Source organism: Cervus canadensis, chromosome 30 (assembly GCF_019320065.1).
Source record: "Cervus canadensis isolate Bull #8, Minnesota chromosome 30, ASM1932006v1, whole genome shotgun sequence".
Classification (NCBI taxonomy): domain Eukaryota; kingdom Metazoa; phylum Chordata; class Mammalia; order Artiodactyla; family Cervidae; genus Cervus; species Cervus canadensis.
This window is the reverse complement of record NC_057415.1, coordinates 7,739,645-7,766,735: the sequence shown is the minus strand read 5'-3', so window position 1 is coordinate 7,766,735 and position 27,091 is coordinate 7,739,645. Positions and strand designations below refer to the sequence as shown.

Here is a 27,091-nt window from a genome sequence, read left to right as displayed (position 1 = left end):
ACATCAGAACAGTAATGAGCAAGCCAAGATATATGGTGTCCAGAAAGCGATTTCAATGATGAATGGAATCATGTCTCTTTCATTGAATTCAAAGTAAGGGATTTATTACTTGCACAGAATTTAATGCTCTAGCTCATTTGGAATAGCTCATCATTTTACAGTTTGTCACATAACTAGATAGCATCAGTCATTCAAGTAAGGAAAAAATAAATCATTTTATTGGTTTTGTTTGTGAGGTTTTTGTTTTATTTTTGTGGGGAAAAAATGTTTTTATTTTCTGATGTGTTTACTTTTATAGCAGATACATCTTCAACTGACAAGTTCACACCGAGAATTCAGGTGTTCATTTGACATCAATGATTATAAATACAGTTTGGTAATTTTATAACATTATAAAATCTAATTTTATGTTACATTGTATATAATACATTATATGTCTAATATAGTAAAGTTTATAAACAGAAATTTCATTAAAATTTTTTCTATAATGTATTGAATCAGAGAAGCAGCAGTTATTGGAAACATCAAAATAAAATTATTTTTTTTCCACCTATATCTACCCCCCTCCTCCATCACCAGTTCAGTAAGTGGGAGGCAGGGGTGGGTCATCAGTGTATTCTCTACTACATAATTTTAAAAAAAGGAACCCAGGAGCTTCCCCAGTGGTCCAGTGGTTGAGAATCCACCTACCAATGCAAGGAACACAGGTTGATCCCTGGTCCAGGAAGATCCCATATGCCAAGGGGCAACTAAGCCCATGTGCCACAATTACTGAGCCTTCACTCTAGAGCCCGTGCTCTGCAAAAAGAGAAGCCAACCTCAATGAGAAGCGCACACACTGCAACTAGAGAGTAGACCCCACTCGCTGCAACTAGAGAAAGCCCACGTGCAGCAACAAATACCCAGTACAGCCAAAAATAAAATAAATAAATAGATAACATTAAAAAAAAAAAAAAAGCAGCCCGGGCTCCTCTTCTCTGACTCTCATGCCCAGCCACCTCCTGAGGTGTGCATACCCAACTCTCTCTGCTTCTGCCCCAACCAGGTCTCTGATCCTTTTCTTCTGGCCACCGGGTACATATAATTCAGGTCAGCTCTTCAGTGAGGGCCAGTTTTCTTAAATTCAGAGGCAGGAATCAAATGTCCCATTTGCTCTTGGGTTCAAACCAGAATCTCCAGTCTAGGGTTGGCAATAGCAAAACTGATGTTTTGAGGCCCCCTGCAATCCCACCCCTTTTGCCATTTTGTGTTTCTTCTCTACGTATCGGAAACCAAAGAGAGAAAGTCATGCTTCACTGGGACTTGTGCTCTCATGTAATCTCATATGATCACAGTTTGTGCAATCCATAGTACCAGGCAGAATCCTCACGATTAATGTGACTAGCAAAGCAGTGATATATCTGTTCACTACTGCTGCTGCTGCTGCTAAGTCACTTCAGTCGTGTCCAACCCTGTGTGATCCCATAGACGGCAGCCCACCAGGCTCCCCCATCCCTGGGATTCACTACATGAGCTGAAATTTCAATTTCACATGGAAAGAAAACACCACCACAATCCAATCCATTTTCAGGTTCTTATATCTTGAATGGAATATCTGCAGTAGCAGTAACTGTTTTAATTTCTGTTTTATGCATGTATGCTAAGTCGCTTCAGTTGTGTTTGACTCTTTGCGACCCTATGGACCGCAGCCTGCCAGGCTTCTCTGTCCATGGGATTCTCCAGGCAAGAATACTGGAGTGGGTTGCCATTTCCTTCTCCAGGCTATCTTCCCCACCCAAAGATTGAACCCGTGTCTCCTGCATTGGCAGGTGTGTTCTTTACCAGTAGCACCATCTCAGAAGCTGAGATAGGAATCAGATCCTGCTCAGGGAATGTTTGCCCCAAACAGGGGGAACAAGAGCAAAATCACTGATTTACTTCCACTGCGGGGAGGGGTGGGGTGGAATTAATAAAACGCTTAATTTTCTTTCATAATTGTTCTCTCTTGAGTTTTTCTCAGTTTGATGGGGGCAGGGGAAGTTCTCAGATGGGATGTTAGTGTTTTTTAATTTTAGATAAGAAAATGAGTCACTGTTTTTTTTTGTTTTTTTGTTTTTTTTTTTTTTTTCCGGAAAACAACTCCAGGTCATACACTATTATTCCATTTCAGAATTTTGTATGGTTTTACTGATGACTTTAGGCAACTGTCAACCCATAGGTCAAGGATTGGTGTCTGGATCAATATCATACCCTCTAAGACGCCAAGTGTCACGAATATGCTCCACAGACCTGGGTCAGCACTGGCAGGATTTATTGTTTTTATTATTTTTACTATTTACTTGAGAATACTATTCATTTCATTGGGAGCAGGAAATAATTACATTTTGCCAGTTTTATTAGTCTCCTAGGGCCACCATAAGAAATTATCACAAACTTGGTGACTTAAAACAACCAAAATTTATTCTCTCACAGTTCTGGAGACTAGAAGTTTAAAATTAAGGTATCCACAGGGCCATGCTAACTCCAAAACTCTAGGGAAGAATCCTTCATTGTCTCTTCAAACTTCTAGTAGCTCCAGGCTCTTCAGTTTATGTCCCCATAATTCTAGTCACTGCCTGTCTTCGCATGTTTTCTAGTCTGTGTGTAGGAAGGCTCTTGTTCTGTCTAGTCTCTGGTCATTGGATTTAGGGCCCACCTGTACCCAGGAGGGTCTCATCTTGAGATCCTAAATTATATCTGCAAAAACTTTTTTTCCAAATAAGGTCACACTTACAGGTTCTTTTAACATGCCCCCACTCAGCCCATTACACCAGGGATGTAAGAAGAGGATGTGGAAGCCTGAGTTAGCTGGTTCTGTATTTCTGATGTCTTTTAAGGATTTCAAGCCACTTAAAGATCACACTGCTGAGGTGGATGAACCTCGAGCCTGTTATACAGTGAAGTAACTCAGAAAGAGGAGAAATGATTATCATATATTAACGCACATATATGGAATCCAGGGAAAAAAATGGCACTGATGAACCTATTTTCAGGGCAGGAGTAGAGACGCAGACATAGGAACAGACTTGTGGACACAGAGGGGAAGGGGGGCAATTTAAGAGAGTGGCACTGACATGTATACACGACCATGTGTAAAATAGATAGCTGGGGGAAGCTGCTATATGGCACAGGAAGCTCAGGTCGGTGCCCTGTGATGACATAGAGGGGTGGGATGGATGGGTGGGAAGGAGGCTCAAGACGGGGGGGATACATTATATGCATACATATGGCTTTTGTGTCCATGGGGTCATAAAAGAGCTGGACACAACTTAGTGACCAAACAACAATTGTCTCCAAGCTACATAGGGCTTCCCAGGTGGTACAGTGATAGAATCCACCTGCCAATGCAGGAAACACAGGAGAAGCAGGTTCAATCCCCAAGGTTGGGAAGATCCCCTGAAGTAGGAAACGGCAACCCCCTCCAGTATTCTTGCCTGGGAAATGCCATGGCCAGAGGAGCCTACCAGCTTACAGTCCTTGGGGTCGCAAATAGTTAGACACAACTTAGTGACTGAGCACACACACATGGCTGATTCAATTTGTTGTAGAGCAGAAACTAATACAACATTGTAAAGCAAATACTTTCCAATTAAAAATAAATTTACACAAGTATTTTAATGATGGACTTACAAGTGGAAAATATCCTCAACTATCCACTACTAAGAAAGAATAACAAATAAAATTTGGTTACATTAAAAAAAAAAATGCCCTTCAAAGCTTCCCAGCAGGTTCTATCCCAAATCTGGCTTTTGCCTAGTGTGGAGAAGAAGATACACTGATTTAAGAAAGAGACATTTGAAAGAAGTCTTATAAGTCATTCTGTACATTCTTCCACCAAAACTCCACTGGTGAGTGTTCAATAAACATTTCATGAAACTAAACCTACTAATATAACTAATACAACTTCCTTCATTATCCCTTCCAGTTCAAATTACCATCCTGCTTAAACCTAACATCTACCTTCCCACTCTTATTCCCAAGTGTTGACCAAAGTACTCATGTACCTCATGTTAAATTCATGACCATCACCAACAAATTGACATTAAACACTGATCAGCCATCCTACCTCACTTTCCTTGCTCTCCACCTTCTAGAACTATTTTATATCTTCTCCTTTATCATCAAATAAATATTATCAGCGCTCGTAATTGGTAATCTTGCTTCTCAATGTATTGATGAAATTGAAACAATCTTCCCATCCTCAATAGTAATTAGCTGACATCGATATCCAAAATCTCTATCTTTGCCTTTCTTCTTGTTGTAATGTTTTCCTATCAGACATCACTACTTTTGGATAGCTTCTCATAACTCCTGAAAGACCTCACTCTGGCAATGAGCTCTTCTTCCTATCATCAGCTCTCCTCCGTGAATCATTGCCATTTTCATGTATCAGTCCTACTAGTACCCAGGTTTGCTATTTATTTGCTATTTGCAAACCCAGGTTTGCTATTTATTTGCTAAGTCATGCCTGACTCTTTGAGACTCCATGGACTGCAGTACGCCAGGCTTCTCTGTTCTTCACTGTCTCCTGGAGTTTGCTCAAACTCATGTCCGTTGAGTTGGTGATGCCATCCAACTATCTCATCCCCTGCCACCCCTTCTTTTGCCTTCAATCTTTCCTAGCATCAGGGTCTCTTCCAGAGGGTTGACTCTTCGCATCAGATGGCCAAACTTTTGGAGCTTCAGCTTCAGCGTCAGACCTTCTAATGAATATTCAAGGTTGATTGCCTTTAGGATTGACTGGTTTGATCTCCTTGCAGTCCAAGAGACTCTCAAGAGTCTTGTCCAGCACCACAATTGGAAAGCATAAATTCTTTGGTGCTTGCTCAGCCTTCTTTATGGTCCAACTCTCATATTTATGCAAGACTACTGGAAAAACCCTAGCTTTGACTATACAGGCCTTTGTTGGCCAAGTCTCCAAGTATGTTATAGCAACTCCAACATGTTATGATAAAACTTTTCCTAGGCCTGAAAACTCTCATCTATTTGGTGATTTCTTCTCCTTTCCCCTTTTCAGCAATTCTTTTTCATTTTTCAACACATTTTCTTTGCATTTCATTTCCCATTTCTCTATGGACTCTACCCATGGTTAAGTTCAAAACTCCTTCATGTTGTCTTTTTCATTGGTTATCTCTGCATCTTTAACTTCCTTAAATTTACTTGAAAATTTTTCCTGTTATTTGTTGATTTTTTTTTTACTATATCAGTAATTTCTCTCTCTCTCTCTTTCTTTTTTTTTTTTATATCCAATGTATGCAGAAATAAAATCCTGTGGAGAATCTACCTACCTTAGTTTTCAACTTGGGGGACTGATTTTTTAAAATATTTTATTTTAAAATATTGGAGAGCTGTTAAATTATGCATGTATCTACTTTAGCAACATCATAATATCCCTATTAATATAAATTCTATGTATCATACAAAATAGTCATTGGGTTCTAAAATCTACCAGAATAATGAATAATTATCTTTAAAAATTGGCAGGACCTCTGTTTCCTTAGAGGTGATTGAAGCCTGATATTTTGTGCAAATTATATTATTAAACTATTTCTCTGGAGCAAAAGGGTCTAAATATAAATCTAATTGTGCACATTGGTATAACCCTTTACAGTTTTCAAGGAAATTTTATATCCATTATTTTATTTGATCCTTACAAACGCTCTGTAAGATACTGGTATTTAGCTAATTTTCACAAACAGGAAGAAAGAGACTCTTAGAGTGTATAGGGCTCACCTGTGAAAAAATAAGTGTACGTGCTAGTCACTCAGACATGTCCGACTCCTTGCAACCCCATAGAGCCCACCAGGCTCCTCTATCCATGGAATTTTCCAGGCAAGAATACTGGTGTGGGTAGCCATTCCCTTCCCCAGGGGATCTTCCTGACCCAGGGACTGAACCCAGATCTCCTACATTGTGGGCAGATTCTTTACTATCTGAGCCACCAGGGAAGCCCATATGATTCACCTAACACTCTCCAACTAGTACTCAACTTAAACCCATGGTCATTATGCCAGTGGCTCAACCTGGAGTGCACATTAGAATCACCTGGGGAGCTTTGATAAATCTTGAAACTCAGGCTGGACCCCATTCCAATTAAATCAGAATCTCAGGGGGTGAAAACAAGGCATCAGTATTTTTGAAAACTCTCCAGGTAATTTTAGTGCATAGCTAAGTCTGAGAACCAGTAGATTACCTGTCCTTTCTGGACGAGTGCTGTCTCTCCAACTCCCTCTGCTCTCCCCTTCAAAAAGGATTTAAAAAAGAAAAAAGGATTTTTACTTCAGCTTATAGGATAAGATGACCCTCTTGGGACCAAGTTTCTTACAGCATAGATATCAGCCATTTATAAGGGAAAAACAGAATAAAGAAACAATATCAGTCACATTAGATATATAACTTTCTCTCAAGCCTGTGATAGATGTTTCTGCAACTGTCTTTTTTTTTTGACCGTACCACATAGTCATGCAGGATCTTCGTTCTCAACCAGGGATCAAACCCACTCCCCCTGCAGTGAAATCACAGACTCTTAACCATCGGCCTTCCAGGGAAGTCCTTCTACATCTGTATCGACTGGAAGATAAAAGGTATCTAAAAGGTATACAGTGTGATTTATGGTAAGCATCGAAACATTTGGGCCTATCTCATAGGTTTTCACACATCACATGGACTTTCATATTCAAATTCACATTTAAATATCTTATGAATATCATCATCTTCTTACTCTTCCTAAAGGAATTACAAATGTGACTCTGACAATATAGCTTACTTATGTCTTTTTTTTTTCTTTTCCTTTATTTATTTATTTTTTTTTCAGTGGGTTTTGTCATACATTGCCTATGTCTTTTTAATAGCTGGGGATAACGTTAGAGTGGTTTGAGAAAGAGCTTAAGTATCTTAACAGGTCCTAGAAATGTATCCGATATATGTAAGGTCAGAGAACTGTTGGTTGTAAAATAATTTTTACATTTATCCCCTTGGCTCTGAGGCTGAACTGGAAAGTGGCAGTTATTCTTCAATGACAATGAGATAGCTCTGCTCCTAAGCGTGCGCTGGGGAGGGACAATGTTGGTAAATTGTAAACCAGCATCTCACTGCAGTCCTTCAATTATTAAGAGAGCATTTTTTCTTGCAAAGTTGGGCTGCGAATGAAAAGTAAATAAAAAATAAACATTCCCAGAGTACAAGTATATTCCAAGACTGATAGTAATATTACTGGAAAAAGAAGAGTATAAAAACTAAATTTAAAAATGATGCTCCTTAAATATTTAAAATGATAATCAGGTCTTAAGAATATAAGGTTTATTGTTACATTTTATTCTGAAACCATTGGTTCAGTTTGCTACATGTAAAAATGGGAATGTAATTTTTTAAAAGTTATTTATTTGTTCATTTTTGGCTCTGGGTCTTTGTTGCTGCATGCAGGCTTTCCCTAGTTGTGGTCCGCAGGCTTCTCATTGAGTTGGCTTCTCTTGTTGCAGAGCACAGGTTCCAGGTGTGCATGCTAGTTGCTCCACAATATGTGGGATCTTTCCCGATCAGGAATCAAACTGGTGTCCTCTGCACTGTAAGGCATTCTTAACCACTGGACCACCAGGGAAGCCCTGGAGGTGTAATTTTTAAATTTACACAAAGCCTGAAGAGTTTGCTTCTTAATTTTCTCAGCACATAAAAAATGGAATGAAATCATGTTTATGTTGTTACTGAACTAGTTTTTATTGCTATATTTTAAGTGAAATATATTTAATTATGATGGCTTAGGTGAGTGATTATATGGAATTTGTCAGAGACCAGTATTCTGACCATTTACTTATCTCTAAATATTACACTAAAATGGCCATGTCACCTCAGCTTTGGGGAAAAAACAGAGCAAAGCAGTAGAGTATAAAGAATATAATGTCAGATTTTGAGCTAGGAGAATAGCAATTTCTGCGATTTAATCTCAAACTGATCTTCATCAGATCTGTAACTTGTATAAATAACAAGTTATCTTTGTAGCAGATTTATGTGTGTGTGCTGTGCTTAGTCACTCAGTCCTGTCTGACTCTTACGAGCCCGTGGACTGCAGCCCGCCAGGCTCCTCTGTCCATGGGGATTCTCCAGGCAAGAATACTGGAGTGGGTTGCCATGCCTCCTCCAGGGGATCTTCCCAATCCAGGGATCAAACCCAGGTTGCAGGTGGGCTCTTTACCGGCTGAGGTACCTGGGAAGCCCATAAATATCTTATGAAGAGAAAAATATATATTTACTACTTTAAAAAAACTAAAAAGAGGTAATAGAGTAATGAATATACCTAAATTGACTGTTTATTGGATATAAAGAATAGCACTATGTTAGAAAATAGATTGCAAAGGTGACCAAGACAGTGGATACCTGGGAAGCCCATATATATATATGACAAATATATATTTACTACTTAAAAAAAAACTAAAAGCAGATAATATACACTTTTATATATATACAGATTTAATATATATTTTAAATATATACAGATTTAATACACTTAAATCGATCATTTATTGGATATAAAGAATAGCACTATGTTATTTAAGAAAATAGATTGGAAAGGTGATCAAGAAAGTGGAGTATGAAGACCCTGAACTCCTCGACTCTCACAGGCACACCAAAATCACACAATTTACAGAGCGACAATCTACAAGAACAACCTGAAGACTAGCAGTAAACATTTCCCCACAACTGAAGATAGAAAGAAAGAGTCACAATCTGATGTGAAGGGGGGGTGGGGGGGCGGTGAGTAGAGAAGTACCCTGATGAAGACCTAGACCTCTGTGTGGGAATCCCACAAATGGGAGGATAATCACAGTTGCAAAGGTTCTCCCCAAGGAGGAAGAAGCTGTGGAGAAGGGAACCCTTGTGCACTGTCGGTGTGAACGTAAATTGGTGCAGCCACTATGAAATAGTGTAGAGAGTCCTCAACAACTTAAAGATAACAGTGCCATACGGCCCAGTACGTCACTCGTGAATATTACCTGAAGAAAGAGAAAACACTAATTTGAAAGATATGTGCACGCTAATGTTCGCTGCAGCACTGTTTACAACAGCCAAGATATGCGAGGGACATTAAGTGTCCATGTGTGTGTGCGCAGACTCAGTCACTCAGTCTTGTCCAGCTCTTTGTGACCCCATGGATTGTAGCCTGACAGACTCCTCTGTCCATGGGATTCTCCGCCAGAGTACTAGAGTGGGCAGCCATTCCCTTCTCCAAGGGATCTTCCCAACACAGGGATTGACCCTGAATTGCAAGGCAGATTCTTCACCATCTGAGCTACCAGGGAAGCCCCCTCATTGTCCCTTTAATCCATGCACACCCACTAGAATTTAAGCTTCATCAAAGCAGGGAAAACCTCAGCACCTAGAATGATACCTAGAGTACAGCAGCCCCCCCCCCATAAAAAAGTGTAGACCAAATGGGTGGATAAATGTGAGATATTCTGAAGGACTGGAGGGATCTCATTTGACAGTCTGAAAACAGAAAAAGTCCTTCTGGCCATAGCGGTGTCTGTGGACAAAGGAACAATGACTAGTCAAGGGTACCACGCGTCTGGAGTACACTGACCCACCTAGACGGCTGGGACATGCCTGATGTTTGCATGATTCCTAAAACCCTGGAGGGTCAAGTCGACAGAAACCTTGTGATTTTTCTGATGCAGTTCCCTCAGAGGAGATAATTAAGGTTTGAAATGTGAAATGACTTGCTAAATTCACATGGCAACCAGGGGAGACAATAGGCTTTCAGATTCCTGGTTCAAATATCTCCGCATATACCCATATCCCGCAGCCTACTTGCTAAGGACTAAATTGTGTTCGCCTCAAATTAATATGTTGAAGCCCTAACGCCTCAATGTGACTGTAATTGGAGACAGAGCCCCTAAGGAAGTAATTCAAATCAAATGAGGCCATAGGCTGTTCTGATAAAATTGGTACCCTGATGAGCAGAGACTCTCTGTGACCCCATGGACTGTACCCCACCAGGCTCCTCTGTCCATGAGGAGTATTCCAGGCAAGAATACTGGAGTGGGTTGCCATTCCCTTCTCCAGGGGATCTTTCTGACCCAGGGATTGAACCCAGATCACCCACATTGCAGACAGATTCTTAACCATCTGAACCACCAGGGAAGCCTCTAAGAAGAGACAGCAGAGAGCTTGTTCTCGTGCTCGCTTCCGCATACACATGGAGCAAGGACCCTGTGAGGACACAGTGAGAAGGTGGCTGTCTGTAAGCCAGGAAGAGAGCCTTCACCAAGAACTGAACCCTGAGCACCTTGATCATAAAATTTCCCAGCCTCCAGAACTCTGAGAAAATAGATTTCTCTCTGTTAAGCCACTCAGTTTAGAGTATTCTGTTATGGCACTGAGCTAGCTAAGACACTGCCATCCTTCCTCAGTCAGTGCCTCTTGATAAAACCAGCATCAAACTGCTAATCTACCTCTCTGGGTGATTGTGTCAATCACTTAGAGGGGAATAAGGAATAAACTGGGAAGTGAGTTATAAATAATATCTTTAGCCAGCTCACATTCTTAGGCATAGTCTTCACAGGTGATTCACTCAAATAATTCAGTGGCTTCGACTTGACGTTTATAACAGCTATCAGAACTCTATCTATGTGAACATTTCAGAAGAGATTCAAACTATCTTCTCCTGTTGTCTTGTTCTTTGGGAACAAGCTGCATATGAAGGTGAGGGCAGGGACAGTCAGGGAAAGACAAGCTTCTATTTTCTTTTTCAGTCTATCAGTTTCCCTGGGTAATTCACCCAGCGTGAAAGCAATGAAGCATGGATTTCACTTGTAATGATATAAACCCAAGCATATTAACCCAATTATTTTATTAAATTACTTACAGAAAATTTCTCTTATCTGGTGCTCTAATATCACCTTTTTCTTCCTAGAACTCAAAAAGAAAACTGGAGACTCGAGTCTTATTTTAGAAGAATCCCTGCCAGCAAAAATATTGATATTTAAAGCCTGAGTTTGGAGGCAAGAAAGTGGGAGAGATTGCATTAGAATTCATTTCATTTCACCCATGGTTTATAAAATGTAAATGATATGCAAAGCACTGGTTATGGTGTTGAAAATGCAAGAAAACCTAAGACTTGCTCTGTGGTCTGGTTAGAGATATGTATAAGATTCAGCAGAAAGCATTCAGAAGCAATGTGGAGACCAGACAAGATGCGATATGTGTACAAATATCAAATCGCTTCTCCCCGATTCTTATCTAAATGACCTAAATGACATAAAGATTATGAAAAGATATTCAGTGCTGTAGTTCCAGGAATGATTTTATATACCAGAAACCTTGAAGAAATCATTCAGATATAGCAAGATAGGGAGATAGGATTAGATTAAAATAAAGAATCATCGGGCTTCCCTGGCAGCTCATTGGTGAAAAGTCCATCTGGCAGTGCTGGAGACATGGGTTCCATCCCTGGCCCAGGAAGATCCCACATGCCACAAAGCAGTGAAGCCTGTGAGCCGTAACTACTGAAACCCGTGTGTCTAGAGCCCATGCTCTGCAACAAGAGAAGCCAACCTCAGTGAGAAGCCCATGCATTACAACTAGACAGTAGTCCCCTCTTGCCAAAACTAGAGAAAAGCCCACACAGCAACCGAGACCCGGGACAGCCAAAAATAAATGAATTAATTTTTAAAAAAGCAAGAATCATTTCTTACAATGCTGTCTGCCCAGAAAGTAAGAGGAAGAGAATCCAGCTAAACTACTTTAATATCTTAGGATGTGAAGGAGCAGAGGAGTGAGGATCCGTACCGACAGGCTGTAGGGTAATGTGGAGAGAGACGGTGATGTCTTACCTCCACCATTCAATATCCAATGTCATGTTGAAGAGCTGGGTGAATCATCTCCATTCTACCAGCACATGTGGAACATCCTTCTGAGCTGGAGCCAGGTAGAAAGTACATACTAGGGGCAAGCATCAGGGAATCTGGTTCCCTAGGGATTCAACACAGGGAAGGTTCCTGCTGAGATGCCTTCCAGGACTGAGTCAGGCTTCCATATGCTGTTTGGTGACTGACATTGAAGAGGGAATGGAGATGTGTCAGCAGGCAACTGCCGCAAAGTAAACCAGAGAAAAACTGAGCTCCCCTGTCTCCCTTCCACTAGACCGAGAGACTGAAGAAGACATAGAGTCACCCAATCTTAGACAAAGCACACACATATACACACACAAAATCATGAATTCCTAACTCTACAAGCTAATCTTGAGCAAATGTGGACCTCCCTCCTAAAGGAACAATAAACAGAAAAGCCATTTAAACCATCGTATTTCATAACAAGAGGAACAAATATCATCTGAAATCCACAGGTATAATCAGAAGAAGGGACATTTTAAGGCAACTGTATAATTTTTATTCTCAGTTTCTTATGGTTTGTTTTGGCCCTGTGTCCAACTTTAGCATTTAATGCCCTCCACCCCCATCAGAGCTGATTCTTCTTGCATTTTTTCCTTCTCTCAGTAATTCATGTGTTCATCTTGACTGATTTCCCAGGAAGCATTCCACAGTAGTTCAGCTCACAGTAGTAGTAACCTTTTTTATTCACATCAAAAGAATAGAAACTTTAACCAAAGCATTTTATCAAAACAGAGCATTACAAATATGCACCTCTGGTGGTGTTGTCTTATTTCAAAGCAGTAGATGCCACAGGCCTTCTTTTTAACAATGACTGAAAATAGAGTTGATTTCCACCTTCACAGCTTATTATTTTCATTGTGAAAAGTAATTAAATATTATGTTGGAGATGAACAATGAAGTGTATAATAATAAGATACTCCAAACTAATCTTAGTTGAAGATCAACACTGCCCCTTTCAGTTGGCATAAGGTCTAAAACCCAGTGACAGAGCATTAAAATAACAAACCAAGTCAGATGCTTAAATGCACTGGAATCACCAAACCATTGGATCACCTTCAACGTTACCTTTAAGCCAATCCTCCCTAGGCAGTCTGCAATCTGCGGCTGATAAACGTTAGTAATTGTACATCCATTCCCTGTGCAGGGCCAGTTGAGGGCTATGCCAAGGTGGACAGCGTTTAACAGATGAGAAAACTGAGGCTGAAGAGCCTGTTGTTCCTCACACAGTTAATGAATGTTATGCCAGAATTGGGCTTTTTTGTGTGTGTGATCATACCTTCCCCCAGATCAGCTCTTCATCTACCCTGACTGCAGCAAACCATTTTTTCACTTCGGTCAAAACTCTTAAAATATATTTTGTAAGCTTTACAATATTCTACCATACAAATAGTCCATGATCTGCTCATGCATTCCTGAATCATTGGATATTTGTTTTTCTAATGTTTTGCTATTAAGTAACTATTGGAAGCAACAGCCTATATAAAATATTTTGCCTGAACTCCCTTCTGGAAGGTAGGATCTGACTAAGGGTTGGCTTTCAGGAGCCAGGGAACAAAAATGAGAACAGTGTAGGGCTAGTCTTCAGTCACTGGCCACGGAGTTAGGAGACTGCTGCCAGAGGCAAGCGAGCTTCAAGAACTGAACGGGCTGCCAAACCAAGCATCAGTCCAAAAAAGACAGAGAAAAGGTAAAACCACACCCATGGCAATGGGGTTATAAGCGAGAACGTTGTGTGTTCTCATTCAGCCATGTCCAACTCTTTGGGACCCTATGGACTGTAATCCACCAGGCTGCTCTGTCCATGGAATTCTCCAGGCAAGAATACTGGAGTGGGTTGCCATTTCCTTCTCCAGGGGATCTTCCCGACTCAGGGATCGAACCTGGGTGAGACAAACTAAGCAGGTACGGAAGAGAGATACCAGGTGGATCCTTGAAACATTATGCTGTCTGCAACACCACAGTGGCAGACAGGAGGAACTTGGCAAATCATGTACCTGATATTAAGTTTCTGTCTGAAATATCTCATGCCTTCTCCTAAATTCAAGGGGCAAAGAACTGAAATTATACCCCATGTGGGAAAGGAGGAAAACCAGAAACACAGATAAATACTACAAAAGACTATCACAGATAATCTATTAGAGTGCAGACACTAGAGGTTTTCAATAGTAAATGTATGTATAAAACACTCAGTCTTATATGTAAGAATTTCAAACAAGTGAAAATAAGAACAAATATGTTCTCATTTTAACAGTAATGACTTAAGATGATCAGATTATTGGTGGCCTTTTTCTGCTACTTTATGTGTTATTAATTTTATATAATGTGTCTAGGTTACTGTTAAAATGAGCAAGACTAATATTTATTACTGTTTATGCCTAGCTATTTTAATCAAGTTTTAAAATTCTGTTAACCACAACTCTGGATGGTCAGCTGTCTGGATGATGAAATCATAACCAGGGTACAACTAGTAAGGGAACAAAAAGGATATACAAATTGTAGGCAGAAAAACAAGGAAAAAGGTAAACAGACTGTGTATAGCCAGCATTAAAGATATGAATGTTCATTTTGAATTGATGAAAAGAACAAAGAGAAAGAAAAACTTTTCTCTATTCTACATATCCATATGACAAAATTAATATCTGCAAAGAGCTGAGTGGCAGGCAGAATTAATAGTGAGTACAGTGGGTCTTATCAGGAACTTTGAGAAATGGGAAGGCAATTCCTGGTGTTTCATTTATCTTAAATACAGATATATTAACCTAAGTGTAAGTTTCCCCAATAAACTGGTATATAAACAAAAAAAGATTTAAATGTTCAATTGATAGCAAATGTCAAAATATAGGAGTAACAATCTGCATTGCAAGTAAATTGTCATAATTGTTATAATATACTACTAATGAGATTCTTGTCTAATGAACAACCTGTTTCCAAATTGTTTGATCAAAGTTTAAAGTCTTCCCCAAATCTCATCTTCTTCATGTTCAATAAAATATAAAACATTATAGTCTTTGGCTAAATATACTTAAGCATATCAAAAATTATAGCTTTTGTAGTGGAAAAAAGTAGCTGTTTTTAAAAATTCTCCTAAGACTGAAGAAAACTCTAAGCTTGTATCTAATAAAATATAAACTCATTTTAATGATATTGCAGATCTAATGTCCTCTGTTAAATTTTTCCCATTCAGCAAAGAAAACATTTTATTTCTGTCTCTTTTTGCAGTTATCAGTCACTGACCTTGCACCCCAGTCTGACTCCCTGAAGAACTGTGACCCCAAAGTCTGAGGATGGGTGCTGGTTGCTTTGAGTCATGCTGTCTGAGCCAAAGATGTCAGTTTTGTGCTGTTTTCTTACTGAGAATAGGGTTATCGGAGAGAGAGGATGTTGAGTTAAATGGTGCTTGTAAACCAACTCACGGCAGCATAATATTGTACTTCTGCTATTGAAGAAAATGCAGGCTAATAGCTTATTTGCCATCAAGATTTTTATTTTCTTCAACAAATTAATCTCATTAAAAAAGATGAAGGAGGTTGCTTGGTATTAAAGGAGAATTTTAAAGCACAACCCAGTGAAATGTGTGGACTCCAACCAGTGCAATAGAAAATATCTTGGATACACAGGGAAATTTAAAGGCTGAGTATTGCGTGCATGCTGCGTGCTCAACCATTCAGTCATGTCCAACTCTTGGACACGTGACCCCATGGACTGTAACCCAACAGGCTCCTCCATCTAGGGGATTCTCCAGGCAAGAATACTAGAGTGGGTTGCCATGCCCTCTTCCAGGGGATCTTTCCCACCCAGGGATCAAATCTGAGTCTCCTGCATTGCAGGCAGATTCTTTACCACTGAGTCACCGGGGAAGCCTGAGAGCATTTAGGCAGTTTATAAAATTACAAAATGTCTAAAATAGGAGCAATAACATTAAAGTGAGGACTCTGCGAAAGAAAGCCAAGTGTTCTTAGGCCCTTTATTGTTTCAGAGGAGGGTAAAACGATCAATTAATATTAGACTTTAATATGTATACATGCTGAATTTCTAGAGTAACTACTAAAATAATAGTTTGAAATTGCATACATTCCAAACTAAGGGAAGAAATAAATGGAACAATATAGTGAAGACAAAAGTCAAGAAAAACATACTACCAGTGGGGCAAATGGGAAGTACACACTAAGATCTTTTGAAAGTTCACCAACTTGAGTGGCTTGTCTAAACTCTGGGATTTCAGTAAAAGAAAAGTTTTTATGACTCAGTTTTGATTGTCAAATGATCTGCGATTATGGGAGAGAAAGAACCAAAATCATCCAGTTATCTCAAGACTTGAACTTGAGGAGTCCTGATGCGTTCCTTAGACCAAGGTGACCTCAACCAAGTTCTACTTAGCCAGAAGGACAGTGAGGTCTCTGAAATACAATTTCATTGAGAAAAGTGGAGTACAGTCTCAGAAGGAAGATTCAGGATAAGAACCAAAGGTTCCATATAAATGGATTCGTTTCTTCGGTGGGGCTGATGCTGGAAGATCCTTCAGATCAAACGCACTGACATAGTGCTTCTAACCTTGGAAGAGTAGCTGAGAGTGAGAGCTTTGTAGGAGCATCGTGGAATGAACCTGGTACTCATCTGCCCTCAGAGGACGTTGACAGCATACGTATTAATAGTTATTGCTGGTTATGAATGACTCCCCAAAATCTGTGTCTGAAGGCAACAAATACTTATTATCTGTTAGTATCTGTGATGAAATTAAGAGGTATGGCATTTGAGATTTAGAGGAGGTCATGCAGGCAGAGCCCTCATGGTGGGATTCGTGTCCTTAAAAGAAGAGAGAGCAGAGCCTCTCCATCTCTTCACCATGTAATGACACTGCAAGTAGGAGGCTGTGTGCAACCCAGGAAGTGGGGTCTTCTAAGACACTGAATCAGTGGGCACCTTGATCTTGGACTTCCCACCCTCTAGAACTGTGAGAAATAAATGTCCGTTTAAACCACACATCCATGGTGTTTTGTTTTAGCAACCCAGACAGACTAAGACTTGTGAATTGACTCATTTAACCCTCACAAGGACTCAGTGAAGATGTGTTACTGCTGTACATTTCACCATGGAAGAAAAGAGGCACAGAGAGGTTAAATAACTTATCCAAGATCATAAAGCTAGTAAGTGGTGGAGTTGGCATTCAAACCCAGGAAGTCTGGTCACAGAGCCCACGCTTTCATCCACTCATTCCATTGAGTGGACATCAGTGTGAACAACTGAATGGACACCAGGGTCCTCCCTTAAGATTGTATAAGCTGTTGGGGTTTCGGGAAATTTGGAGTGAAGCAAGAAGACAGATTTATCTGACTTCCTTCCAGTACAGTAGATTGGGGGCTTGAGCAAGTGTTAAGCTGAAAAACAAAAAGATACAACAACATCTGTTCCCATAAAGGCAAAGAGTTATACAGTGCTTTGCTCTGGTTTTTCAGTGATTTGCTGACTCTGGGGGTGTTCATCTTCTTTGGATTGAGCTACAGATTTGGGTAGCTGCAGATTTAGGTTTCAGGGCCCAGGGAGACTGAAAAATCCCAGGAAAGGCATCTATGGTTCTTACTGAACCCCACAAATATTAGCTCAATGAAAGTCCTCAGAAGACAGCCCGCTTTCCTTAATGGTTTTTGGTGGCAGTTCATCCCTCTCCTGTACTCACCCTGAAAGTATGTAATAGACAAGCCTTGCCTTACACTGACAGCCTACCATAAATATGAGTTGGGACCAATTGACTTGCATTGACATAATCTAAAAGCAAAGGAGATTTTTCACTTCACACCTCTGAATTTCTTCCTCTTCAAAGAATATTGTCTTCCAGATGCCCCCACCCCTGAAGTCATGGTCCATCTGTCAGTGGCGATCACTGTGTCTCCCCACAGCCCAAGACGTTTGTAGCACAGCATGGGATGAGCTTTCTCACAAACTGGGACTTTCTCACAAACTCAGATGGTAAAGAATCTGCCTACATTGCAGGAGATCCAGGTTCAATCCCTGGGTCAGGAAGATCCCCTAGAGAAGGGGATGGCAACCCATTCCAGTATTCTTACCTGGAGAATTCCATGGACAGAGGAGCCTGGTGGGCTACAGTCCATGGCGTCACAAAGAGTCAGACATGACCGAGTGACTAACATGTTCCCTTTCACAGTGAAGGAAGCCCTCCTCCAGATGCCTTCACATAAACCTAAGTTTTCACTGGCCTGAAAGGAGAATGACTGTTTCCATTTGAACTTGGCTTGGCATCAACACTTTTTGCTTCTCTGGTTTTGAGACCACTGCTTCCTCTGCCAATTTCTCATAATTCATCTGGAAGCCTGGGACAACTCAAAATGCCCCGATAGCCAAAGAAACTCTAGAGCGTGAGAGAGTAATTCTGTAAGCATCCGTCAGCAACATCCAGTTTAGAGGGAAGCAAATTCTCCTTCTGGAATCTCGGAGTACAGAAGGAAAACAAATTGCAAAGGGTTGAGTTGGTATTGGTGATTCTTTTGCTCCAGGGTAAAGTAGAAGATGTGCCATCTGAAAGGGAGTGAACAAAACGGGGAAGTGAAAAAGCAGAAGTAATCTGTAATGGCAGGAGATAACACTTATTTTTCTTGGGCTCCAAAATCACTGCAGATGGGGATTGCAGCCTTGAAATTAAAAGATGTTTGCTCCTTGAAAGAAAAGCTATGACTAACCTAGACAGCATATTAAAAAACAGAGACACTACTTTGCTGACAAAGGTCTGTCTAGGTAAAGCTATGGTTTTTCCAGTAGTCACATATGGATGTGAGAGTTGGACTATAAAGAAAGCTGAGCACCAAAGAATGGATGCTTTTGAACTGTGGTGTTGGAGAAGACTCTTGAGAGTCTCTTGCACTGTAAGGAGATCAAACCAGTCCATCCTAAAGGAAATCATTCCTGAATATTCATTGGAAGGACTGATGCTGAAGCTGAAACTCCAATACTTTGGCCACCTCATGAGAAGAATTGACTCATTGGAAAAGACCCTGATGCTGGGAAAGGTTGAAGGCAGAAGGAGAAGGGGAAGACAGAGGATGAGATGGTTGGATGGCATCACTGACTCAATCGACGTGAGTTTAAGCAAGGTCCTGGAGTTGGTGATGGACAGGGAAGCCTTGGGTACTGCAGTCCATGGGGTCGAAAAGATTCGGACACGACTGAACTGAACTGAACTAGAAACTTATTTGCATGAGTCAGAACAAGGGGCAAAGAGGGGAGGGAGGAATTAGGAGATTGCGGTTGACACATATACACTATTGATACCACATATGAAACAGATAACTAATGAAAACCTACTGTATTGCACAGGGAACTCTGCCCAGTGCTCAATGGTGACCTAAATGGAAAGGAAATCCAAAAACGAGGGTTTATATGTATACATAAAGCTGATTCACTTTGATGTACAGCAGAAACACATTATAAAGCAACAATACTCCAATGAAAAGTAATTTTAAAAAAACTAAAAAAATTCTTGAGTGTCTATATGTGTATGTATAACTGATTCACTTTGCTGAACACAACATTGTAAGTCAGCAGTATGCCAATAAAAATGTTAAAAATTATATTTCATATAGAAGGAAACCTTTTCAGACTCCTGATTCCGCCTGCATTCCTTCACACAATTGCTCAGGATGAGAATATGAAAACGAGAAAATGACTTGTTTTTATGTTCATTATTGAAAAATGCTCCTTAGGCTACCACTATCACGTAAAGTTCTAAGCCAGACGTTTCAGAACATTATTGGATGTTCAGAAATAAAGAATGACTCCAAAGTTGCTCTTATCCTCACCCAAAGGCATACAGCCAACCTACCCTTGAGGCAAAAGCCGAGGGAAAAGCCAGCCCCTATTCTTCTGGGGTCTAGTTCCTTAGCCAAGGAAGTTACACGGGTCCATTTCCAGAGACTTTCTGGGGAGTCCAGGCCAGAGGGCCCTGAAAACACGCAAGACTACCCTCCTCTCAAAATCTTAAACCTAGAGAAAGGTTTGACAGAAAAGCAAGAGCCTCGGGGCATGCCTAATACCAACCATACCATAAAATAGGGATCAGCACAGTTTGTTGTAAAGGACCAAATAAGTGTTTTAGGCTTTGCAGGTCACACAACAGTTGCAATTTTTTTCTCTGCTTGCTTGTTTTTACAAACCTTTAAAATACAGAAACATTCTTACAAATGTAAGATTTGTTTTTACAAACCTTAAAAATACAAAAACATTCTTACAAAGGTGCCCTTACAAAAGGACACCTACAAAAAAATCAGTGAAGGAGCGAGATGTAGGTCATGGGTCATAGTTCACCAATCCTTGCAAAAGATCAAATGGATGCTCTTTTACTTTGATGATACCTCCAAACCAACAGTAAGTTCATTTTTTGTGGACCTTTTCTTATTAAAATGTGTTAAAGATTTAGGTTCCGAAAACCTAGGTTTCTATTGCTAAGACACTGTGTGATTGGCTCAGCTCATTTGACTTCTTAAATTGAAGTTACATCATCTTAAAAATATGAGCAGTAAATGAGTATCTTATATTTGGCTGTTCAAACTCCCCAGTGACAAAACATATGTCAAAGTTCTTCATAAACTATAAACTCTTTTTAAATTTTAGCTATTATTACTCGACATTATTGAACTCTTAGGAAGTAGAATCACTCTGATGACATTATGGTTTAGTTTGTATATATACAGTCCCAATGACAGAGTGTGGGAAAAGTCCCAAAGAAGTATTTGGTTTGAATCATAAATTATTAGAAAGCTTCGAACTTTTCTTAGAAGCTATTATTTTGTTTATGTGGGAAGTTACTTGTATGGAAAAGAAGCTGTGGGTTTTTAAACCTTCCACATTCAAAGGAGAAAAACCACAAAAGAAAAATAAAATATTTTTCCAAAAACTATTTGCAGAGATTTCTTTTCAAATGCCAAAAATTCTATCCTCCAGAAGTTAAAATGAGCAAGGATTTGTTTCTTTAGAAAAAGAGAAATTCAAAATTTTGCTGAAAATTAATATAGTATATTATATAATATATAAGCAGAAATAGGGACTTCCCTGGTGGGTCAGACGGTAAAGCATCTGCCTACAATGCGGGAGACCCGGGTTCAATCCCTGGGTCCGGAAGACCTCCTGGAGAAGGAAATGGCAACCCACTCCAGTATTCTTGCCTGGAAAATCCCATGGACAGAGGAGGCTGGTAGGCTACAGTCCATGGGGTCGCAAAGAGTCGGACATGACTGAGGGACTTCACATAAGGAGAAATATATATATATTATATACGAAGAAATCTATAAAGAGAAAAGGCAGATTTAAGTAAATGGTGTTGGCCGATTGCAACCACAATGCTCTCTTGTCTAATACATTGAGGAATTGAACAGCTATTAAATGTCACCAAATTTGGCAACAAACAAAACAAAAAGTGAATTTATGTTCTATCCATGTGCCTCTTAAGGTATTTCTCCCCCAACAAAAGTTATGTAAGAACATCAACAAACTGTCATAAATGGTGATAGCAAATAGTGTGTCCATTTACAAAATGTGTATAACAGACTATCTCTAATGCTTCAGTCTTTCTTTTCAATTCTTTGTATTTGACTCCAGATCATACTTAAAAAAAAACAAAAACCCTCAAACTTTTGATATTTTATTCTCCCAGCTCTTTATTAGTTTCTAGCTCCTCTTCCATGTCCCACCTTGAAAACATGAGCATTTGCCAACATTTTTCGATTGAGCAATTGTCTCCTCAGCTCCATCCTCTAGACAACAAAATCACTCATAAATAGTTACCTAAAACACTTATCCCTGTTAGATTATAAGGTCCATGAAGCAGGAACTTTCTTTCCTGCTAACTATCTCTGTAAGGAATTTGGAACCCAGCTCATGATAATAACGCTCAGTGTTTTAATCACTGCTGTTACCCACTATACTCCGTAGAACTGTATTCTGCCGCAAAGCGCACCAGCAACATCAGCTTCATCATATTCAAACCACACTTAAAACATTTGTCAGCCATCTCACAAATCTTCTCCTCCTGCTTTCATAAATGTCACCAACTATTTTCTCAGTGACTTAGAGGTATTTCTTTTCATCAAGTGGCAATTTAATTGCTATGCTCTGGTCAATTCTGTCTTTTGCAGGGGAAGCTTCTAATATGCATAGGGTGACCAAATAGTGCCACATATAAACTAGACAACGTTTCTATTATGGTTGATTTACTCTGTTGTGTTAATTAATGCTGTACAGAAAAGTGAATCAATTATATACATACACATTCTTATTTTTTAGTATTCTTTTCCATTATGAAAATTTCTGTTGTTACAGAGGTTTATTGGAAAGCACTAGTCTAGAAGCTTGAGAAGAAAACTAACGCGATATGCAATAATAAGGTGACTCTCATATGTAAGATTGATACTAAATACAAATATATATATGCCTAGGACTCCAATCATATAAATATAAAAAATAGGCAAAATTAACCTCTCATCTTAGAAGTCAGTATAGTTGTTAATTTTGGGAAGGAAAAAGATGATAATAATTGGGAATGAGCATGAAAGGTCCTCCTGGGATTGTGGTAGGAATGGATTTCTTAATCAGGATGTTTCCTTTGTGAGTATTCTAGCTAGCTGTACAGTAATGATTTTATTGGTTGTTTTTTTTTTTCACATTTTATCCCTCAATGAAAATTTTATTTAAAAAAAACTAATAAGAAAACAATATCAGATAACTCAATAGGAATTTCAAAAAAAGACCTGAACACTGCACAAAAAAGATAGTCAACCAATAAATATATGAAAAGTTTCTTGAATTCATTAGTAACCAGGAAAATGCAAACTAAAGCCACAATAAGCTATTTCTACATACACACCAAGATGGTTAAAATTAAGAAGACCAACAATAGACATGCTTGTACCTCTGATAGGAATGTAACTGGTACAACTACTTTGCAAAAGTATGTGTCAATATATACGAAAGTAGAACATCTAGAATTTATACTTTGCCCTAAGATCCAGTAATTCCATTTCTAGGAAATATATCCAACGGAAATTCTGGCCATGTGCACCAAAAATCTTCACACGAAGTTCATTGCAACACTATCAACAATAGTTGAACACCACACAAAGAAAAGATAATAAAATATTATCTTATTTATACACTTAAATACTATTAATATAAAGCAGCATCAATAAATGATCATATGATATATATGAAAAGCATGAGTGGATCCCATAAATGTAATCCTGAACTAAAGAAGCTAGACATGATTGAATATATATTGTATGATTTAAATAAAATTCAAAAATAGACGTAAATATAAAGTTAGACATTGAGATAGTGATTACCTTTAGGGAAGAATGTAATTACCTATGGAAGAGACTGAGGGAATTGGAAGTGTTCTTGTTCAAAATCTGGGTGATTGTGATAATCCATCAAGTTGTACCTTTACAGTTGGTGCACTTTTCTGCATCTGTGTTTTATTTCTATTTTTAAAATTTAAATGAAGAATAACAGATGGAAACTGTTCAGAAATAATCACTCTGAAAAGACACTGTAGTACTCAACAGAATGGAAGCAAATTCACATTTTTATGAAAATGCAGAACATAAAAGGTAAAAATAGAAAGTACTAAGGAGATGAAAGATTACATACAAATGCCAGTTAGACTGATAGCAAAATTATCAGCAGCAAAAAATGAGTAATAGCATAAAAGAATTAATCTTCTAAGTACTAAAGAGAAAAATCAATGTCAACTTATAATTTTATCACCAATAAAACTATCTTTCAATAGTAAATATGAAATAAAAATCTACTTGAATTCCCACAATCTTCAAATAACAGATTTTCTAATATATTTATACTGTCCAAGAGAACAGAAAAAGAGGGAGAGCCAGATATCATTTTTTTGGTGAGTACAATTATAATTTCAAAGCAGAATAAATAAAATATTAGAAAAGAAAATCATAGTCCAATCTTACTGGTAAATGGCACTAGAAAAAATTATGAATAAACTACCAAAAAATGGAATGTAAAGTATATAAAAGAAAATATTATATTAAGACTAAGTAGTATTCATAAATTAAGAGCAGAAAAATATTCAATATAAAAATCAATCTATGTAATTCACCATATTAATAAATTAAAAGTGAAAAATCATAAAACCTTAAGAGTGAGAAGAATTTTAAAAAGCCACTTAGCAAATTAGAAATAGATGGGAACCAATTTAACAAATTATTAGCAAAAGGTATACAAACATCATCCTAACTATTGGAAGTCTAGGAGCACTCCCATTAAAGTAAAGATTAAGGCAAGAATGTTTATAATTATCCCTAAAATTCAACATTATACTGGGGCTATAATTAAATATAAAAGCAGTAAGAAGACGTATAAGCATTTGAAAGAAAGACATAAAGTTGTTAACTAAATATAGATAATTGCCTTTGTAGGAAATCCAAGATGATCCAGAAATTTTAAGAATCAATATTAATTTTTGAAAGGAAAAAGAAATGAAAGAAATTCAGTACATAAGATCAATGTACAAAAATTAAGGCCATTTCCATATATCAGCAAATCAAATAAGGAAAAGACACTATTTATAATAGGAACAAGAAATAAAAGTTATCTAAAAATTGCTAACCAAAGTCAGGCCAGATGCTTATAAAAAAAATTTGTTTTCATTATTAAAGAATATATTTTGAGTAAGAGAAGAAATAGAACTATTATAAATATGTTAATTCTCTACAATCTAACTCTTGCAATTACAACTAAAATTCTGGTAAGATTTTTGTTGAAAATCAATGAACTCATTAAAATTCAAATGACATTTCTAGCTTCTGGAAATAGTGGAGTATTTTGTCATAGTAATCCTGCATATAACAATTATAAATTCTGGATTATCTATACATACATGTGCATATGCACACTGTGTATGTGTGTGTGTACAGACATACCCAGACAGACATCCACAGTTTATTCACACTTATGGTAGTTATGTTCTATACAGTCACTGCAAACACTGAATTAGTGAATATGGAACCATTCCTGGGAAATTCAGGGTTAGGTTCCTGCAAGCCTCTGGTCACATTTTCGTCAGCTGACCAATGTGAATCAGTTAGAAAACAAAAACTATATACTATCTACAGTGACAAAATAATATAAATTTTCTGACTTTTCAGAAATGACAAAGGTTAGACAGTAGAACATATATACTCCAGAAAATAATTTTATTGTGTTATACGTTTTACAATATTTGCTCCCAATTAAAGTTATACTTTAATCTTGCTCTTTTGTATCTTTTATCAAACTGAAAAGTATTGAATATTGATGGAAATTTGTCAATTTTTTTCAAAAATTCTATTCTTTATGTTTTATTTAAGAATTCATATATATATATAAATTCATGAGGTGTTTTCCTTTAAATATTTGTGACTGGAAGAAATATATATATTTCATATCATATATCATTTATATCATATATATTGATATATATATCATTTATATCATATATCATATATATTTCATTTCAACATATATCACAAAGGGCTGACATCCTTAATATATACGTTAATTTTGTTCCCCAGTAAACAGACACCAAGACATAATTAATCATGCAAAAGATATAAGGGGAAAATTCCTGTGAAGGAAAAAGAGAAAGTTGAAGAAAGAGAGCCTTCCAACTATGATCTAAGTCAGAATCCTATGAAAGGGAAGAAGTACTGGGAAAGAAATATATCAGACTGTTGCACAGTTAGAAGAAAGTTTTGGCCAGCCAATGAGGAGCACATGAGACAAAGTCCCCCATTCAGGAAATCCCAGGTCTTATAGTAACAGGCCTGCATTAGAACCTCTTCCATGCTTAGCCATTGGTTGGGAGTAGCCAGTAGGAAGTATAGCTTGAGCACAGGGATGGATCCAGAAGGACAAAATGTGGGACTGTCAGTCAATTACGTATCAGGAGATCTTGACAGCACATTTTCAGGGCTGCCATAATGTGTAAAGAGTACTTACAAACCAGTGAGACAAAAAGGGGAAACACCACTATAAAAATGACCAGTGGACATTATACCAACTTATCCATCAGCCACTTAGAATTATTTTTCCTTCTCTATGTTCTTCTCTGCATTCCAATGGATGGAAGAATCTCTGCTAGCCAGATCTGGGGTTATACCAATGAGAGGAATTCCTGTGGAAGTTCTGAAAGGAAAAGAAAAGCAGACGTCATCATGCACTGTGTACCACTGTTGCATAGGAATGAAGGCTTCAACCCACAGCACATGTGAAGATTTGCCAGGAGATTTTTTTTTCTGGATATGCTGCACATTATTGAGGCTTGAGGCAGCTGAATGCACTATTGTGATGTCCTGATATTCCTGTACTTACAGATTTCCTGTAAGCAAATAGCAGTTTTCCCTGATCTGTTTTCCAATCTTTCTTAACTGTCTCCAGAGTAAAAAAGTGAAAGTGAGTTTCATCCTGGTCTCACAGGAGGGCAGGAACAGACCTTTACCACTTCACAGCCTACTCTGACCTTACTCCACCTTCTCATGGATCTCACTGAACATCTGGGGCATCCATGTCAACCATTCTTTAAGGAGATGAATAGTTTCCTATTAGCCAATCTGTGATTAGCCACGGAAAGATTGGTTCTGAAAGTTAGTTTAGCAAATGTTGATGTTCACAGGTTTAGAAGCAGATTTGAAAGACTTACCTGGCACCATCTGGGGGCCAAGCTAGAAATAAAGAGCTGGCATGGGTTACCTGGTTGAGGGGGCTGGGATTGTGAGTATGCTTGTTAGTTAGGGATGGGAGATCGAGAGTTCCAAAGTCTTTGTACATTTTGACCCTGCAGAGTTGAGCAATTTTTACTTGCTCTTCTTGATTACACTATTTCCTTATCTACCATGGAACAGATCTTACCAGAAAGCTTGCATTCATGCTGAAAGGTTAATGGATACGAAACTAAACAGTAATATAGTCCTCTGGTGGGTGGGATTTCTGAAGAACAGACATTGTATACATATTGGATGATAAGATGTAGGAGTCTCAGGGAATTGATACAGCCTTTCCAACCCAGGGGACTACATCTCAGAGAGCAAGTGACTTAAGGATGAGAGCAAACCCAGATTTCCTGTCTCCTCTCATGTCTGCTTCTCCAACACAGAATTCAGTTTATGAATGAAAGAGCCATTTGT

General features: G+C 38.5%; 1 protein-coding gene across 1 annotated transcript in view; it reads right to left on the bottom strand.

Moving 5' to 3' along the window:
• LOC122431625 (epidermal growth factor receptor substrate 15-like 1) overlaps positions 1-26,735 on the bottom strand; it is a 42,023-nt gene extending 15,288 nt beyond the window's left edge. Inside the window, exon 1 of the mRNA XM_043452869.1 lies at positions 26,608-26,735. Within this exon, the coding sequence (XP_043308804.1) occupies positions 26,608-26,735 (128 nt within the window). The remainder of the gene's footprint in view (positions 1-26,607) is intronic.
• Between the last annotated feature and the right edge of the window lie 356 nt (positions 26,736-27,091).